The sequence below is a fragment of the Lepus europaeus genome, chromosome 12 (genome assembly GCF_033115175.1).
Source record: "Lepus europaeus isolate LE1 chromosome 12, mLepTim1.pri, whole genome shotgun sequence".
Taxonomy (NCBI): domain Eukaryota; kingdom Metazoa; phylum Chordata; class Mammalia; order Lagomorpha; family Leporidae; genus Lepus; species Lepus europaeus.
The window spans coordinates 32,074,236-32,091,010 of NC_084838.1; the positions used below are offsets into that span (position 1 = coordinate 32,074,236).

At 38.3% G+C, this 16,775-nt stretch overlaps 2 protein-coding genes across 2 annotated transcripts in view; both read left to right on the forward strand.

Annotated features, from left to right (window-relative positions):
• The window catches only part of ALDOB (aldolase, fructose-bisphosphate B), a 473,832-nt gene that overhangs the window by 185,148 nt on the left and 271,909 nt on the right, over positions 1-16,775 (forward strand). The window lies entirely within an intron of this gene.
• Positions 1-16,775, forward strand: part of GRIN3A (glutamate ionotropic receptor NMDA type subunit 3A) — a 211,821-nt gene that overhangs the window by 78,696 nt on the left and 116,350 nt on the right. Inside the window, exon 3 of the mRNA XM_062207842.1 lies at positions 11,989-13,036. Coding sequence (XP_062063826.1) covers positions 11,989-13,036 — 1,048 coding nt within the window. The remainder of the gene's footprint in view (positions 1-11,988; positions 13,037-16,775) is intronic.

Consider the following 16,775-nt stretch of genomic DNA (forward strand, 5'->3'; position numbering starts at 1 on the left):
TAGAGCCAAATTAAAATGGACCAAAGAAAACACACAAATATTTACATTCAGTAATAGGAGCAAGTAAACCTGACAGCCAAACCAAGTAAACCTAGCAATAATTAGATGATGCTGGTGGAGGAAAGTTTGAGAGAATGTCACTAGTAAAATGATTGTCAAATATTTCAAATGAAGGCAAAAAGTCAAAATTAAACCCTCATGTGCAAAAAAAATGTATAGAGCTTTATGGAAGATGATGGAATTATTCCTCAAGGGGGAAATATTAAATATGATGAGATGATCATGGGAAAAGAAATTCAGCTCAATTTTCAAGATGTATTTTCTTAGTGATACCAAGAAAGTTCCCAAGGCGAAAAATAAACTTTCAGGTTTTACAGAGCAAAAAAGATACTCCCTTGTATAGATATGATTAATGGAAGGCAGCAATACAAGGAAAAGGCAAAAATAATAGGACAATTTAAAAGAAACATAAAACTTGTGAAAGAAACAGATATACAAACAGGCAAGCTGGTTAGTTTAAAAAGGTCAAAATAGAAATAAATATATGATCTATAAACAACCAGGAAATGGAAAAACACACATGTGGATTGGGTGTATTTAAGCAACACAGAAGTAGATTAACATATCACCAAAATGAAGACTCAACTGAATTATTACAAAACTATTTCAAAAACAAGAAAAAACACAGATTGATAATACACATGAAAACATGATGTTAGTAAAACTTTATATGCTGAATAAGGTGAAAGAAAGATCAGGGGCAACAGTTCTTACAGTTATTAACCAAGAAGACAACATTACTTGTAGTGGGAGATTTTTACTTAACTACAGTGAACGTTAGAACAAGTTAACCAAAAGTACAAATGGTACAGTAATAATATGATTAATCAGATAAATTAAGCTAAACACTGCAATTAGCATTCCACAGAGAGTGCACACCCACATTAATTAGTAAATAGAATATTTGCCCTAAATGAAAATATTCTAATTTCAAAAACACATTTTAAAGTTAAGCAGCAGACTTTTATATGTGAAAGTACAATAAACCAAAGCTCTTTTATGAGAAATTTTATAATTTCTGGTACAATTCTAAGAGAAAACAATCCACTATACTGACATTTGCACAAGTTTAAGTAATATAATTATCAACTGTTTAGAAAACAAAAGTCCAAATACTAAAGTCATTTACAGGTGACCAAAGCAGTGTTCATGGTTAAATTAACTTCAGTGCTTGAATTCTAAAAGAGAAGATAAGCCAATCAATGAAAAAGAGAAAATAAACTGAGAAATAAGAAGAAACTAATGTCATAATTAACACATAAGCTATAAGAAATATGGTAAGACATCAAAATAATGGTAATGAATAATTCTAAGTTATGTTTCTTTTAAAGAAACAATTAAAACAAGTATTTTTAAAATGTTGTGAAAACTAAAAAATAAATTCCCAGTATATGATCATAGCATATGAAAATAAATTTTGAATGTTGTAAAATAGTATACATACTTAATAAGAAATTTAGAAAACTCAATGAAATGAATGATATTCCACTAAAATTCCAAATACTAAAGTCATATAGAAAATTTGAATAGACCAAAATGATTGCTAACATCAATATAATTAGATTGCCTACCACCACACACAGACACACACACATCAGTGTATCATAAATATTATACTTGAACTGAATGATTCACTGTATATCCTGTCCTAATACAAAGAAAAAATCATTTAATTTTGGAGTAACTATTATTTTTAACTCTCTTATATGAGAGAGAATATGTGATATGTGTCTTTCTGTGCCTTACTTCTGCAATTCCATCTATTTTACTGCTAACAACAGGATGAAATTCTTTTTGGTGCCAAATAGTATTCCTTTGTGTATATATACCACTTTGTCTTTGTCCATTCAGCTATTGGTGGGCATCTAGATTAATTCCATAACTTGGCTGTTGTGAATAGGAACAGTAAATTTAAGAGTTCAGCTATCTCTGTCATATGTTGATTTCCTTTCTTTTGGATATATATCCAGAAGTAGTACACCTGGATCATATGATAGCTTGATTTTTAGTTTTGTGAGGAACCTCCATACTGTTCTTCATAGTGACTGTAGTAATTTGTATCCCCGCCAGCAGTGTTTCAATGTTCCCTTGTTTCTAATGTCAGCATTCATTATATTTTCTCTTTTTTAGAATAGCCATTCTACCTGGAGAGAGAGAGCCTCATTGTGGCTTTGATTGATATTTCCCTGACAGCTAGTGAAACTCAGAGTATTTGCATGTATTTATTGGTCATGTGTAGTTCCTCTTTTGAGAATGTCTGTTCAGATCCTGTACCCATTTCTTCAATGGATTATTTGAGGCTTTGTTGTTGAGTTTTGCAAGTTCCTTATATGTTCTGGATGTTAATCCTTTGTCAGGAGGATAGTTTCCACATATTTCCTCACTTTGTTACCTGTGCTTTCGGGGTGCCATTCCAGAACTTGTTGCCTACAGTGATGTCTCCCAGTGTTTCCTCTTTTGGTAGTTTCAGTTTCAGGTCTTACGTTTAGGTTTTTGAGTTGACTTTTGTTTGGGTAAGAGATGGCTCTAGCTTCAGTTCTCTGCACATGGATATCCAATATTTTTTAAAGATTTATTTATTTATGTGAAAGTCAGAGTTAGAGAGAGAGAGATCCAATTGCTGGTTCATTCCCCAGATAGCCACAATGACCACTGATGAGCCAGGCCAAAGCCAGGAGCCAGGACATTCATCCAGGTCTCCCACATGGGTTTCAGGGGCCCAGATTCTTGGACCATCTTCCACTATATTTCCCAGGCCATTAGCAGGGAGCTAGACTGGAAGTGGAGCTTCCAGGACACAAATCAACCCATATAGGATACCATGCCAGCATTGTAGGCAGTGACTTTTCACATTTTGTCACAACACCAGCCACTGGTTCTTCAACTTTCCAAGCACTACTTACTTATTTGGCTGTAGATGAATAGTTTATTTCTGTGATTTCTATTCTTTTTCATTTGTCTGTGTGCCAGTTTTTTTGCTAGTACCATACTATTTTGGTTAACATAGCTCCATAGTATGTCTTCAAAGAAAGCATTGTGATGCCTCCAGCTTTATTCTATTTGTTTAAGATTATTTTAGCTATTTGGGGTCTCTTGTGCCTACATTTGAATTTTAGGATTTTTTTTTCTAGTTCTGTGAAGAATGTCATTGGTATTTTGATGGGAACTGCATTGAATTCCTACATTTCTTAATTCTTCGAGCCCATGAACATAGGAGTCTTCCCATTTTTGTGTTTCTTCTTCAGTTACTTTCATTAGTATTTTGTGATTTTTGCTCTAGAAGTCTTTCACATCTTTAGTTAAATGTTTTAATTTTTAAAAATTTTCAGATAACATTTTCAATTTATATTATACTCAATGGCTTAATACACCACTAAATAAAGAGCTCAGCAAAAAAAAAAAAAAAGGTAAAAGACCATATTTCAGCACAAATATAGGCAAATATAGGCAAGGGCTACAAATAATCAAATGAAAAGATATCAGTTTCACTCACACACAGTACATTTTCAAGATAGTCACAGATCATTAACTATAGTAGTATAACATTCTTAACAATTTGTTTGACAAAGATTTGCAGCAAAATGACTGATAGACACAGGCATTTCTTCCTTTTTTTTGTTTCTGTTTCTTGATTTTTTTACATTTTAGCTCCCACATATAAGAGAGAACATATTTGTTTTTCCATGTCCGGCATATTTCACTGAACATGATGTTCTCTAGTTGTAGCAACTTTGATCCAAATGATAGATAAAATCTCATTGTTTTTTATGGGTGAATAATATTCCATGGTGTGTGTTGCATGTGTGTGTGTGTTTATACCACATTTTCTTTATCATTTCATCCGATGATTCCATATTTTGGCTTTAGTGAACAGTTCTGCAGTAAACTTGGTTGTGCAAGAGTCGAAGTGACCTGGTTCTATGCCAGAGTGTTTATTCCATAATTCAAGGTGAGCTATTTAAATCTGTTACACATTTTATGAATAAGTAGGAAAGGAGCTTGAAAATTCCAAACATAAAGATAAGAAAAAGAAAATGTAGATTATACTGATTTTATCAGGATATACTGCATTCAACTATTGACAAAATCACTTTGTAGCAAATCACACTGTAACACATATGTAACATTATTAATAAAAATTGTATTTAATATTTAGGAAGATGGAAGTGGCAAATTGAATACATATATTGAATTATTACACAATATCCCACAAGTACATTCAAGTAAGACAAAAATAAACAAAGATGAAACTCTCCTTGAAAGGATTATCTGTTTAGGGGCCAGCACTGTGGTGTAGCGGGTGAGGCTGCCACCTGCAGTGCTGGCATCCCATATGGGCACCAGTTCAGGTCCTGGCTGCTCTACTTCCGATCCAGCTCTCTGCTGCAGCCTGGGAAAGCAACGGAAGATGGCCAAAGTTCTTGGGCCCCTGCACCCATGTGGGAGACCTAGAAGAGGCTCTTGGCTCCAGGCTTTGGATCTGTGCAGCTCCGGCTGCTGTGGCCATCTGGGGAGTGAACCAGCGGATGGAAGATCTCTCTCTCTCTCTCTCTCTCTCTCTCTCTCTGTGCCTTTCCTTCTATCTCTGTGTAACTCTGCCTTTCAAATAAAAGTCTTAAAAAAAAGGATTATCTGTTTGAAAAAGTTTCTACTGCCAAGTAATAAATATTTGGTCTAAACACTGTAAAAAGATATTTTTATACATTATTATAATTAATTTAAATATTATGACCATCTAAAATAGTGGTCACAAATTGTAATGCCAAATACGTACTACTAGCAAATAGCATGGGGTAGCCCAAATGAGTGCAGGGGCCCAAGCATTTGGGCCATCTCCTATTGCTTCCCCAGGCCATAATAGAGAGCTGGATCAGAAGAGGAGCAGCTGGGACGTGAACCAACACTCATATGGGATGCCGGTGCCACAGGTGGAGGCTTAGCCTACTCTGCCTCAGCACCAACCCCCAGTTTCAGCTTCTAAACATATGAAAGTTCAACTAATTCTTCCCACCACCTCTACAGTCCTAGTCGTCATCATCTCCCACATGAGTGTTTGAAACAACCTCCTAACTGGTCTTTCTGCTTCTGCCTTTGTCTCACTTTAGTTCATTCTCAAAACAACACTATGACAATGATGCTAAAACATGTTATATCATATCTGCTTAACCCACTACTGGCTTTCCATTCCACATAGAGAAGAAACAAAGTCTTTAAGATGGCTGACAAAATCCTATTTTTTCCCAAATCCTACTCCCCCATATTTTTCTTTGACCTCCTCTTCAACTCTCTGGCCTCTCATTCCCTCCTCAAACAGGTCAGACACTCCCATTTCAAGAATGCTGAACTTGTTCCCTCTACATGATATTCTCTTTACCCAAATAGCCCCATGGCTAGTTCATTCCCTATCTAGTTCTTTACTCGAATTTTGCCTCCTCAGAGAGGACATTCCTGGTCCTCCCTGATTTATTTTCCCTCTTTTTTCACTTAGTGCTATGTAAAATCCCATGCGGATTACCTATTTATTATAATCATTCTGTCTCTATCAGTGGAATACAAATGGCATATAAGCTGCCAAGGTTATTGTCTCTGATCATAGCATCTGGATCAGTGCCTGGCACATAGTGACTATGTTGAATGAAGAAGTGCTTGAATGGGTAATGTGTTGTTTTGTTAATATGTTTGTTCATTTGTTTCAATAAATAAATGAGAAAATCCTTTAAACTTGTATGCCAAGATTTTATATGCAAATATGGCTTCTAAAATGTATCTTAAATATATCAAATACTGATCTCTTAAAATATAGAAAACATATTAATACTGTGAACTCTATCAAAAATGTTGTTACAGAATTTACAAAGTGCAAATTTTATCTCATCTGCAATAGAAGCTACAATCGTCTTAATTGGTGATGTAACTGGGAGCTTCAAATAAAGTAAAATTGACTAATGAGCCTCATGATTTTAGGCAGTGTGGTATCTTGGAATATTTACTAATAAAAATTATGAACATCTGAATAGCTTTGTTAAACATTCATTACATGGAAGGCACAGAGCTAAACTCTGTTTTCACTTGCAGAATGAAACCCAGAACCTTATCATAGTATAATGAAGGGGTTGTAGTATTCCTCCAAGTGGTCTCCTGGTCACCATCTCTTCCTTCCTCTGTGCACATTTTACCGCTTCCAGATCAATGCAGAGTCTGGCTTATGTCTTTACACTCAGAAATCTTCATGGCTCCCCTTTTCCTATTAAAATAAAATCCAATCTCATAATATAGATGAATGCGGCTTCTGTAGTCTAGTTACAACCTGCTTTTCCTATGCTTTTTTCTTCCACCAGATTGTTGTGTTTACTCCTCCCCCTGTATTTCTACATTGTTACCTTTCTTCATGACTTTCCTAAGTCTGGCAGATTTGTTTAGAATTCGTCCTGAAGGCCTGCGCTGTGGCTTAACAGGCTAATCCTCCGCCTTGCGGCGCCGGCACACCGGGTTCTAGTCCCGGTCGGGGCGCCGGATTCTATCCCGGTTGCCCCTCTTCCAGGCCAGCTCTCTGCTGTGGCCCGGGAAGGCAGTGGAGGATGGCCCAAATCTTTGGGCCCTGCACCCGCATGGGAGACCAGGAAGAAGCACCTGGCTCCTGGCTTCGGATCAGCGCAATGTGCCGGCCGCAGCGGCCATTGGAGGGTGAACCAACGGCAAAAAGGAAGACCTTTCTCTCTATCTCTCTCCCTCACTATCCACTCTGCCTGGCAAAAAATAAATAAATAAATAAATAAATAAATAGAATTCGTCCTGAGACTAGAGCAGTTGTCTGATCAGCATAGAAATGGTGATGTTATTATTCCTTTTGGCCTGGGTTGTAAGTTTATTGGAGGAACTGAAGATCACTTTTCCCCTTTTTTATGTCCACATAACAATATTGTCTAATAGTGAGTTTACATTCAAATATTATAGGTTTTATTTAGATCACCATTTGTCAAGCTCTTTTACATTTTTTTTAACTTTTATTTAATAAATATAAATTTCCAAAGTACAACTTTTGGATTATAGCGGCTTTTTCCCCCCATAACCTCCCTCCCACCTGCAACCATCCCATTTCCCTCTCCCTCTCCCATCCCATTCTCCATCAAGACAAACTACTACTAAAACAGTACTCTTTCACATATTTTGAAAATGGTTTGTTGACTAAATGTAATCCTGTGCATTGAGCACTTTTAATATCACTGCTTTTCTTTTTAAAGACTAAATATCTCCAATTATACCATCTCTTCTTCACTTCTCCTGCTACTACCTTACCCATTGCCACTTTATTATACAAGTTTCTTGTATAATAAGCAGAGAGAAAAAGAGAGGAAGCAAGAGACAGGAGGAAAGAGCCTCATTCTTCACATGTGGATTAAGTTCATCACCCTCCTCCTTCCAAACTATTTCCCATACAGCTAGCAAGGGAAACAATCATTCAAAAATCAGATAAGATGATTATGTTCCTCCCCAGACAAAATCTCCTTGGTGACTCCCCACTGTCTTCACTGTGGCTGCAGGTCTGTTGTAATTCATTTCCCACCCTCACCTCCAGCCTTAGCTCTTTTCGTTTATCACACAACGTATACTGTTTCTGGCCTTCATACATGTGTCTCCCTGGGGTGACAGCATCATTTCCTGATTTTTCTTCCCAGCCAATTGTAATTTCTTCTCTAAGACTCAGCTCTGGCACCTGCTCCACTGAGAATCTCCCCTTGGCACTCTATAGAGTCGATGTGCAGTGCCTGTTCATTGGCTCTCAGTTCCAGTGGTGCCAGGTTTACCTCTCGCCTTATGCTCATGCCCCTAGTATGTACACATGTTCCCTCTTCCCTCAACTGGACTTGGAGGCCTCAAGATCAGTGAGTTTTTCTTTCATCTCTGTAATCCTAGTGCTAAAAACAGTGCCAGGTAATTGTTTAAATTTACATTGTCAATAAAAATAGTCCTGATTTTTTTTCTGTTTATTCAAGCAGAGTCAGGGTACATTAAAAAGGAGCATATAAAACTTAAACAGAAGAAAGACTTGAAACCTTTTAATCTTTTACTAATACAGTGAGATTTTAAACTGTGTTATGTGTTGTCATTACATTACAAATGCACAGTGAAGGTGATTGTAACTGAAAGCTATCAATGAGGTTATTTTAATTCATCTTCACTGTGAGATTGAAAATAAAACAGATGGAAATAACATGTATTAAACGGGATTTCTCTGAACCAAGTTTCTTGATGCCAGTCATGTAGTGGAACAAGTACTGGGTTTTCTGGGCTAGGAATATTGGCGACTTTCATTATCATTGATGACTGCCTCAATGACAACCCAGCCTTGCCTTTTTGTAGTGGTCATCTTGAAGATTATTCATCACCAATAATGAGAAATAGGCTTTCCTGGAGTGAGGAAGCTGTGTAATCTGTGGAAGATTTCTGAAGACTTCTAGTGCCTTTTTCTTTCTTTTTTTTTTTTTTTTTTTTTTTTTTTTTGACAGGCAGAGTGGACAGAGAGAGAGAGACAGAGAGAAAGGTCTTCCTTTTTGCCGTTGGTTAACCCTCCAATGGCTGCTGCGGCCGGCGCACCGCACTGATCCGAAGCCAGGAGCCAGGTGCTTCTCCTGGTCTCCCATGGGATGCAGGGCCCAAGCACTTGGGCCATCCTCCACTGCACTCCTGGGCCATAGTAGAGAGCTGGCCTGGAAGAGGGGCAACCGGGACAGAATCCAGTGCCCCGACCCGGACTAGAACTCGGTGTGCCGGCGTGGCAAGGCAGAGGATTAGCCTATTGAGCTGCGGCGCCGGCCTCTAGTGCCTTTTTCTAAGATAGGTTAAGCATCTATTTATTTAAAGGCAGACTCTCAAGGACCCATCCAGTCAAAAATCTATAATCATTAAGCCCCAGATATTCTTAATCAATGAAAGTTCTATCCGCATTTCCACTTTACTTTCCTTGCCACTAAACTAACCAAATGAAAAAGGCCTATTTACTACTAACCATTTTATTCCCTGGGTTATGTCAGTGTGTGTGTGTGTGTGTGCGCGTGCACGCGTGTGTGCTAACAAATCTGAGTAAATAGATCAGAAACACAATTGTAGCTGCCCTTCCCTTAGAATATGTAAGTAATTATCAGTTGATTAATCTGTATATTTTAATGATGTGGCTCCCTGCGTCTCTAAAGAAGCAGAAAGCTGTTTTAAAGTCTAAGATAGCTGAGACTTCATTACTTGTTGCAAAATAAAATTAATCTTAAGTGGGAGAGTGGCACTGGGGAGTGCTAACATGAATAATTACCATTACATGCAATCTGCCAAAATGAGCAGTTTCATTGCATTTAGTGATGGTAGCATCTTCAAATATGATTTACATTTAGATTTCTAATGAAAATTAGTACATCTTCACACTTTCTGATTTTTCTATGTTCCTACTGTGGCAGCATAACTTCTTACTACTTCTGTTTGTACTTACATATTTCAGAGTAATGTTTGTGAAAGACAGTGGGTGAATCTGTTTGGCTGAGAGGCTAGACTTGATGCCTCAAAGACCTACTATGTAAAAATCTACATTTTAGTTTATGGTTTTTAGTTTGAACTGTGTCTTAACTGTTCACATTTATCATAAGGTGACATTTTGTATCTCAGCTAGAAAAATTATGATAAAAGACACAGATCTTATTGGCTCTAAGCTGAAAAGCCCTTCACTCAGCCCAACTTCCAAAGGGACCACTGCAGCTGAGGGGATGGTCAAGCAGGGTCAGCAACATTGCAGGCAGAACTGTAAATTTCTTGTTAGAGATGCCACCTGCCTTTACCTGGCCAGCTCTCCTCCCAGGCCAGCCAAGTAATGAAAGTCAACAGAGTGCCTTCCCCTAGGAGGTTCACACCTCCCTTAGGATATACCCCATGTGAAGAGATAGATAGGTCTGGGCCTCTGAATTTACAAGGCCTAAAGCCCACCAGATTATTATCAAGCCCCTTCTATCAGGTTCTATTTGCCTCTCAATCAGAAAACTTAATTGTAGCTTAGACAGCACCTTTCTTAGCTCCTCTAATAATGACTCTGTCCTTTGTTCTAGACCCTGTCTAACGTACTTGGGCCTCATTCCTTTGTAATCATAATCTCTCCTCTACCACCAATGGCTCTACTCCCAACCTGTGTGTACTGATGGTCCTCTTCCCCACTTAATGCTGTATAATTGTTCAAACCTGGTAAATGCCACTCTTAGGATCATTGGTTACTATCCTCACTCTGTCTTTTATGACCTTGTCTAAATATGATCAGAGTCGGCAAACTTGGAAGGCTTCCATAGCCTTGGCAACTCCTGACGACAGCCTAGGATGGTTACTGGCGCCATAAACTAGAGTGTCAATTTGTTGGGTCAACAACAGGAGCCACTGTGCACTTGCTCCTCATGTGGGATCTCTGTCCTTAATGTGCTGTACATTGTGATTTAATGCTATAACTAGTACTCAAACAGTATGTTTCACTTTGTGTTTCTATGTGGGTGCAAACTGTTGAAATCTTTATGCTAAATTGATCTTCTGTATATAAAGAGAATTGAAAATGAATCTTGATGCAAATGGAAGGGGAGAGGGAGCGGGAGAGGGGAGGGTTGCGGGTGGGAGGAAAGTTATGGGGGGGGGGGGAAGCCATTGTAATCCATAAGCTGTACACTGGAAATTTATATTCATTAAATAAAAGTTAAAAAAAAAATCTAAAAAAAAAAGCAAAAGAAAAATTATGATAAAAGACTTAGAAAACATGACACAGGGACAGCCTTGATTGAAAAAAGATAAATGGTATTAAATAATAGCTATCATATCGGGAATGTTTGTCCCATACCATGACGTATGGCTTATGCTTTACACTTATTATTTCCAACTCTCATAATGGAGGAAGTATGATTCTATTTCGCTCTTGATGAAACTGAAGCTTACAATTAAGTGAATTGTGCAAGGTCAATGTTAACAGGTAGCTGGGCTAATATTCAAATACAGGTACATAAGGTATATTTGGTGCCAAATCCTGGGCTTTTGTTCCGATGCAGGGCCATAATTCAGAGTACAGAGATGACATAAGCTTTATGTTACTTCTTGCTGTCTTATCTTCCAGACTCAGGAAAGACAGAGGCTATGATCAAGCATTTCCCATCTAGTCCATTTGAGAGCATATTCTGAAAGTGTCCTAGCTCACAGGGTCAGGAATCCAAGTATCGTTTAGTTGATGATTTTCTCTTTGTCTGCCTTCTGGCAGAAGATTTCTCTAGAACCAGAGCCAAGTGTTTTTCTCTAATGACTCAGAAGGAGAGTAGCCTGAGGCTATCCTGAGAACTGCAAGTTTATTTTTCTTTGTTCTGTGGATGATTTCCAACATGCAGCTTTGTCCTCATGCGGATAGATATGTTAATTGTTTCCACTCTACAAGGGAAAACACTGGTGACAAGATATGGCTGTTTTCTAATTTTATGAATGCATTTTAAGAACTTACCAAAGTATATGCACACCAAAACAACTATTTATTGAGCAAATTTAGTTGAACTTGAATGTGGGCAGTAAACATTGGGCATATTAAAGGTGCCAAGAATGTCTAAAGCTTGAAAGGTTGTGGAAATATATAATTATGAGTTTACAGTGGAAAACAATTAATACATCTCTTAACTAGAAATTAAATGATTTGGAGTAAAATAAAGAGGCAAGCACCTGGCCATTATGTTAGAACCTGTGGGTAAGAAAAGATCCCATTAGCTCAATGAAATAAGGCTCTTCTCCTAAAAAGAATCTAGTTTATTAATTCCTAAAGAAATTATAGAAAATGCTTTTAAAAATACTACAGCTTATTTTTATTAAGACAAAGAAATGATCAATCTGTTATGTTTGGCCTCATCTCTCTTACTTTTTGCCTTTGCTCCCCTTTGCCAGGTTTTTAGCCAACACCACCTTCAGAGGCCTCAGTGGTTCCATCAAAGTGAAAGGTTCCACCATCATCAGTTCAGAAAACAACTTTTTCATCTGGAATCTGCAACATGACCCCATGGGAAAGCCAATGTGGACTCGCTTGGGCAGCTGGCAGGGAGGAAAGATTGTCATGGACTATGGAATATGGCCAGAGCAGGCCCAAAGGCACAAAACCCATTTCCAACACCCGAGTAAGCTACATTTGAGAGTGGTTACCCTGATTGAGCATCCATTTGTCTTCACAAGGGAGGTAGATGATGAAGGTTTATGCCCTGCTGGCCAACTCTGTCTCAATCCCATGACTAATGACTCTTCCATATTAGACAGCCTTTTTAACAGTCTCCACAGCAGTAATGATACAGTACCCATAAAATTTAAGAAGTGCTGCTATGGATATTGCATTGATCTGCTGGAAAAGCTAGCAGAAGACATGAACTTTGACTTTGACCTCTACATTGTTGGGGATGGAAAATATGGAGCCTGGAAGAATGGGCACTGGACTGGGCTGGTGGGTGATCTCTTGAGTGGGACTGCCCACATGGCAGTTACTTCCTTCAGCATCAATACTGCACGGAGCCAGGTGATAGATTTCACCAGCCCTTTCTTCTCTACCAGCTTGGGTATCTTAGTGAGGACCCGAGACACAGCTGCTCCCATTGGAGCCTTCATGTGGCCACTCCACTGGACTATGTGGTTGGGGATTTTTGTGGCTCTGCACATCACTGCCATCTTCCTCACTCTGTATGAATGGAAGAGTCCCTTTGGTATGACTCCCAAAGGGCGGAATAGAAGTAAAGTCTTCTCTTTCTCTTCAGCCTTGAATGTCTGTTATGCTCTCTTGTTTGGAAGAACAGTAGCCATCAAACCCCCAAAATGTTGGACTGGAAGATTTCTAATGAACCTTTGGGCCATTTTCTGTATGTTTTGCCTTTCTACATATACGGCAAACTTGGCTGCTGTCATGGTAGGTGAGAAGATCTATGAAGAGCTTTCTGGAATACATGACCCTAAGGTAAAACTTCCTTTGCTCTAGATTTCTTTATTGCCCATTATAATTCCAGATGTTGTGTCTTATGCTATAATGGATCTATCTTCTACAACCTAACAGAAGAATATCCTCTCAGTCAACTACAGAGACAAGTTCAAAAGTCTGTTGCATGGTTGAACCAATGTTTCATTGTTTTATTAAATGAAACAAAAAGAATGGAAGATTTTAGGGGGTATTTGTTCTATAGAAAGCATTTCTCATGGAAACATTCATTAGTGCAGCATTCCCTTCTGTTATTTGACCATCTAACAGAATGGCTGTTGGGGAAGAGTCTTACAAAAAAAGTATTGTCGATCAAAATAGATCTCAAAAATTGGTTAATTATTACTCTTTAGATTAATGGGAAAAATAGGACAAACAGTATTTTAAACAGTAAAGCATGTTAAAGAACTAACATTTTGTCATAATGCCCCCAAATCAGGTGCTAGAGAGCTTAATGAGTGTAGAAGAAGGAGTGCTGAACTTGGTGGCAGGACTAAGGACAGAGTATTCTCATGGAGTAAGATAGTTGTGAAGGTGGTTATGTTGTGTTGAGGGGAGAGTGTCAGCAGTTACATTACAAGGTACAAGGATATTCAAGAAAATTGTGTGTCCCTAGACTTCCTTTGATTTCTAGACATCCATGCCTGAGGGTAATAAGAGGTGAAAGGGTGGGGACAGGTAAATGAATAAAACAGTGGTGATACTCAGGTAAAGATAGCCATGTCTTCGTTCTCTCTGGATTAAAACAGGGCCCCTCTCAGTGACAGAGTGTACAGAAAATCTAGCCCACCCAGTAGAAGGGAGAAAGGAACAGTCAAGAACCCAGTGCAGTTGGGATGGAGTTCAAGGGACTATGCAATCCTGATGGAGAGTAGAAAGCAGTTCATGGGCAGAAATGCATTCCAATGTACAGGACACATCTCGTAGAGATTGGAGAAAGCATCGATTCAATGGGCACACTCAGGGAACACTATATTTAAAACAATGCAAGCTAAATTGAGTTTTTCAAATTACAAAATATCCACCATGCCTTCTCAATTGTCTCTTCTTACATATCTTAAGGTCTTAAACTATTTGTTATAAGTTTTTAATTAAACCAGTAAAATTAACTTCATAGAGCATTAGCAAATGTAACATTTTAAACTGTCTTTAGCAGCCATTGGAGTCTCCCACATAGCTAGTGGCAGCTTCAGAGAATTCTCATAGATAGTTTTGTTAAAGATGTAAAGTCTGTTTTACAACCAAAAGAATGTGAGAAATTTGACCTATTTCACAAAATTTTTGGTAAGTGACTTGAACCTCATGAATTGATTCAGCTAACAATGCTTCACTGGCTAGGCAAGGAATTGTGTTTCTTCTTAATGAACACTCAGGGCTTTATGTTACAAGCTGGAGTCCAGCTTGAACACAAATAAGTTATTTAGGATAAATAAATTCATGATGAGGCCAGCATTGTTGCATGGCAGGTTAAGCTTACACTTGCAAGACAGACATCCCAAATGGACACTGGTTCAAGTCCTAACTTCTCTGCTTCCAATCCAGCCTCTTGCTAATGCATATGGGAAAGCAGCTGAACATGGTCCAAGTATTTGGACCTCTGCCAACCACATGGGAGAGTCAGAGGGAGTTTCAGGCTCCAGGCTTTGGCCTGGCCCAGCCCTACTCATTGCAACCATCTTGGGAGTGAACAAGCAAATGGAAAATCTCTCTTTCTCTCTGTCTCTCCCTCTGTCTGTAACTCTGTCTTTCAGATAAATAAATGCATCACCCTACAAAGAGATTTTGGTGCTGTTTCAGCATTCTCACATTGCACCAGCGTCATTGGTCTTTGCTTATTGTTCCCCCCGTAGTCCCGCAGATCACTCAAAGGCTCACAGGAATGCTAAAGACTTATTTAGATTTTTTTTGCAAGAACCTTGCCAATGTGACTGCTAATCTATAAACTCAAAATGAAAAACATTTAGGCAAATGTAACACAAAAAAATCTGATGTATACCTATTGTGCAGGTTCCAGACTAATGCAATACTGCAATACTGACTAGCATTTCATTAATCAGAACAAAGAATTGCCAAAAGTAAGTCATGAATATTATGCCTGAAAAACCTGTGATGATTATTTTAGAGAAATAAAAAGAAAATAAGAAAGACACATCATCCACATCAGAAAACCCATTTTTAAGAAAAAAAAAATGGGTAATCATTCCATCCCCAACTTCACCAGAATAAGAGGTGAAGTTTTTAGAAGTATAACTCAGCCTACCAGACAACAGAACTGGACAAAATCAACTTTGTGTTACAGGTGATCAGTTCTTAATGCATGAGATAATACTAAATCTAAAAATTTTCAGTTTGAAATCAAAATTAATTTCCACTGTTTCCCAAAACTTTACAAATATCTGTACTAGTGCTGTTTCCATATTTAAATTCCTCATTTATGGTTTTCAAATGGAGATACCCAAATTATTTGACTAAGCAATTCTTGATACCTGGATTTCGGAAGCAATAGTATTGGTGACAGAATTTTTCACCTTCATTTAGATATATGGTATTATATGGACAACTTAATTCCTCACCCTCCTTCAGAGAGATAATATAAAAATGATCTCCATTCTCCTTTGGTCACTCCTAATGGGAATCCTGGGTGACAAGGCAATACTGAGTAGTAAAGCCCCTAAGAGAGTTTGAGATCCCCAAGGGAGATTCCCAAGTAAACCATAGTGATTCACATGAGTGCTTTTCTCCTCCACCACTACTAATTCATTCAGGAAGGCTGTTCCTGTTTCCTGCATTATGATGTAGAAAAACTTATGGGCAAATAAGTCAAATAATTTGGCTTTAGTCAAGTAGGAGAGAAAAGATATTAACAAGAGGAGAAACAACTTAGAAAGTTATTTCTAAATGCATCAAAATTTAGAAACAGATGACGTACTGAAGTTCAGGAAAAAGATATCACCTTCAACTCAGCAAATCAGTACCTGTACCAAGGTAAAATTTGTGCTTGTTCTTGAAGAATGCTAATAAATTGGACATAGATGCTTCAAGCAAAGGATCACAATAGAGCACTTGTAGGTGGAAATGATGAAACTCAGATAGGCTGTCCTGAGGAACTGGATTTAGCCAGAGCATAACATCACAGGAGGTGAGACCCAAACCTGAGAAAGCAAGCCTACTTGAGATAACATAGCATCTGTGAGAAAAAGCCAAGTGAACTAATTTCTGATAAAAGACAACATTGCCCTCCCTGAAGATTGGAACAGCACAGTGGAACAGGATCCATTTGGGATGCCTGCTTCTGCAACAGCCAGCAAACAAGATTGGAAGGGCAGAAAATGGAGAGATGAAGTTACAGGTACCATCACTAATAGAAGAAAGGATGCAAGAAATACTGTGGTGATCCAGTGAGCAGGACTTGCAAAGTGATTGGGTTTCAGACAACAAAGCCACACTTGTAAACTCGCAGGTCTGAGTGCAAAGATGATGGTACCATTCAAGGAGGCAGAAAAGGCAATGTATAGACTGGAAAACAGGGTGATCCATTCCACTTCATTTCATACATGACATTTTAAAACCTATTCTGAGTGTCCAAGTGAAATTCAGAAGGCATTTGGGGAACAGGAAGTGAGAGTTCAGGAGTGAGACTGAAGCTAGTGGGAATCTTGGATGGGGAAGTGATACCAGGTAATAAAGCACTAGAAGAACATGAGATCTCCAAGGGAGAAGG